Consider the following 1,609-nt stretch of genomic DNA (forward strand, 5'->3'; position numbering starts at 1 on the left):
AACTCCTTGTGAAATAGATAGTGCCTCCAATGTTTTATTTCCTGAACAATGACATAAAACTCGACGTCATATGTGCTATAACGGGATCTCGCACCAGCCAACTTCTCACTAAAGAAAGCGATGGGACGACCTCGTTGGCTAAGCACTGCACCAATTCATGTTTTTGATGCATCACAATGAAACATATTTGTTACTTGGTTCGCGAGTATGCACACAAGAAGAGCTAAAAAAAAGAGAGTTTCAGTTACTTTCATGAAGTGACACAAGTATTCAAACAACATTGCATAACCAAATAAGAACAAACTTCTAAATTCTAATAACTCAAGATCATTGAATAATATCATCGAATGAGAAGGGAGCTTTTGCAGCCAACGCCTCTGACTTCTCCTTCTCCAGCTGAGCTTCCACATCTGAGCACTTCTGCTTTAAATCTTTCAACTCTTTCTCAATATCTTGCCTACGACTCTCACCATCTTTCTCTTTCTCCTTCATTTCTGACACTTGAGAAATTTTCTTCTCCAACCAATCCAACTTAAAACCAGCATCAGTCAATGATTCCAGTGCATAGTGCGCCTCATCCAGATCATCCTTGGGGAGCTTGTGAGGAGACTGGCACAGAGTATCTATCAGACTTAGTAGCAAACTCATGTAACCTGTCCTAAGATTTGGGTTCTTTAGATGTACTTCAGAGGCAGTTTCTGGATGTTTTTCAAACATACGGCTCACAGATTCCACCTGAGAGTGAAAACATAAATATAAAGTCGAATCTATATTCCCGAAACACCACAAAAGCACCTTGTTATACAAGTGAACACATTAGGTTTTCACTCGGTGGTGAAATTTCTACACAATTTTTTTAAAAATTTCTTAAATTCTTACCTGTGAAGAAAGAAGGTGAAACCCATTAACCTCTACTTTGCAAATAATTTCAAGAAGTTCTATCTCGACAACAATCTTGAGCTCCCCATTCACCAGGAACCCACTATCTTTGGCATTAATTTCATCAAGAGAAAGCATGGATGGAAAACCCCAGCCCTTAGCCTTCTCTTCAAAGCCTAAAAAAATGTTTTTTACAAATTGGGGACCTATTTACATATAAAAATTTTCAAAAATTTTGGAGGCCCAGGGCCGTCCCTGGCGATGTGTATATTAAGATTCCAGTATTCCTAAACTCTTCATCAATGATTTACGCAAACTACATATATTCTCCAATGTAAGTAACTTTATGAGTTTGAAAGCCACCTTAACCCATTGAATTGTAATCGTTAAGATTACGTTACGTACACCACGATTGAGAATCGCTTTCATTTCCTACCAGGGTTACTTGGAGCATGTGCATTGTGGATTCCATAAACTAGTTTACGTATAAACATGCAAAGGTATTTTATATAGGTTCACATAACAAAAAATAAAATAAATTAGGGAAACTGGCGCAGTGTACGAATGGGTGAACGTCGATCTAAGAATTTAGGGTTCTTCGAGACATGTTCTTGGATCGATCAAGAGTTTCTTTCGATAGCTTCTTGAGACCAACTTCCTGTTTGATGAATTGAATCAAATCGAACAAGAGATAAAAGCAAAGCTCTTCTTATTAAAATCAAAACGTCCC

General features: G+C 37.8%; 1 protein-coding gene across 1 annotated transcript in view; it reads right to left on the reverse strand.

The window, feature by feature from the left end:
- Positions 1 to 224: 224 nt before the first annotated feature.
- LOC106297725 (MATH domain and coiled-coil domain-containing protein At3g58360-like) overlaps positions 225 to 1,609 on the reverse strand; it is an 8,147-nt gene continuing 6,762 nt past the window's right edge. The window contains exons 5-6 of the mRNA XM_013733912.1: positions 880 to 1,055; positions 225 to 735 (exon numbers count right to left, since the gene is read on the reverse strand). Of these exons, the coding sequence (XP_013589366.1) occupies positions 328 to 735; positions 880 to 1,055 (584 nt within the window). The 3' untranslated portion in view covers positions 225 to 327. The remainder of the gene's footprint in view (positions 736 to 879; positions 1,056 to 1,609) is intronic.

The sequence above is a fragment of the Brassica oleracea genome, chromosome C6 (genome assembly GCF_000695525.1).
Source record: "Brassica oleracea var. oleracea cultivar TO1000 chromosome C6, BOL, whole genome shotgun sequence".
Taxonomy (NCBI): Eukaryota; Viridiplantae; Streptophyta; class Magnoliopsida; order Brassicales; family Brassicaceae; genus Brassica; species Brassica oleracea.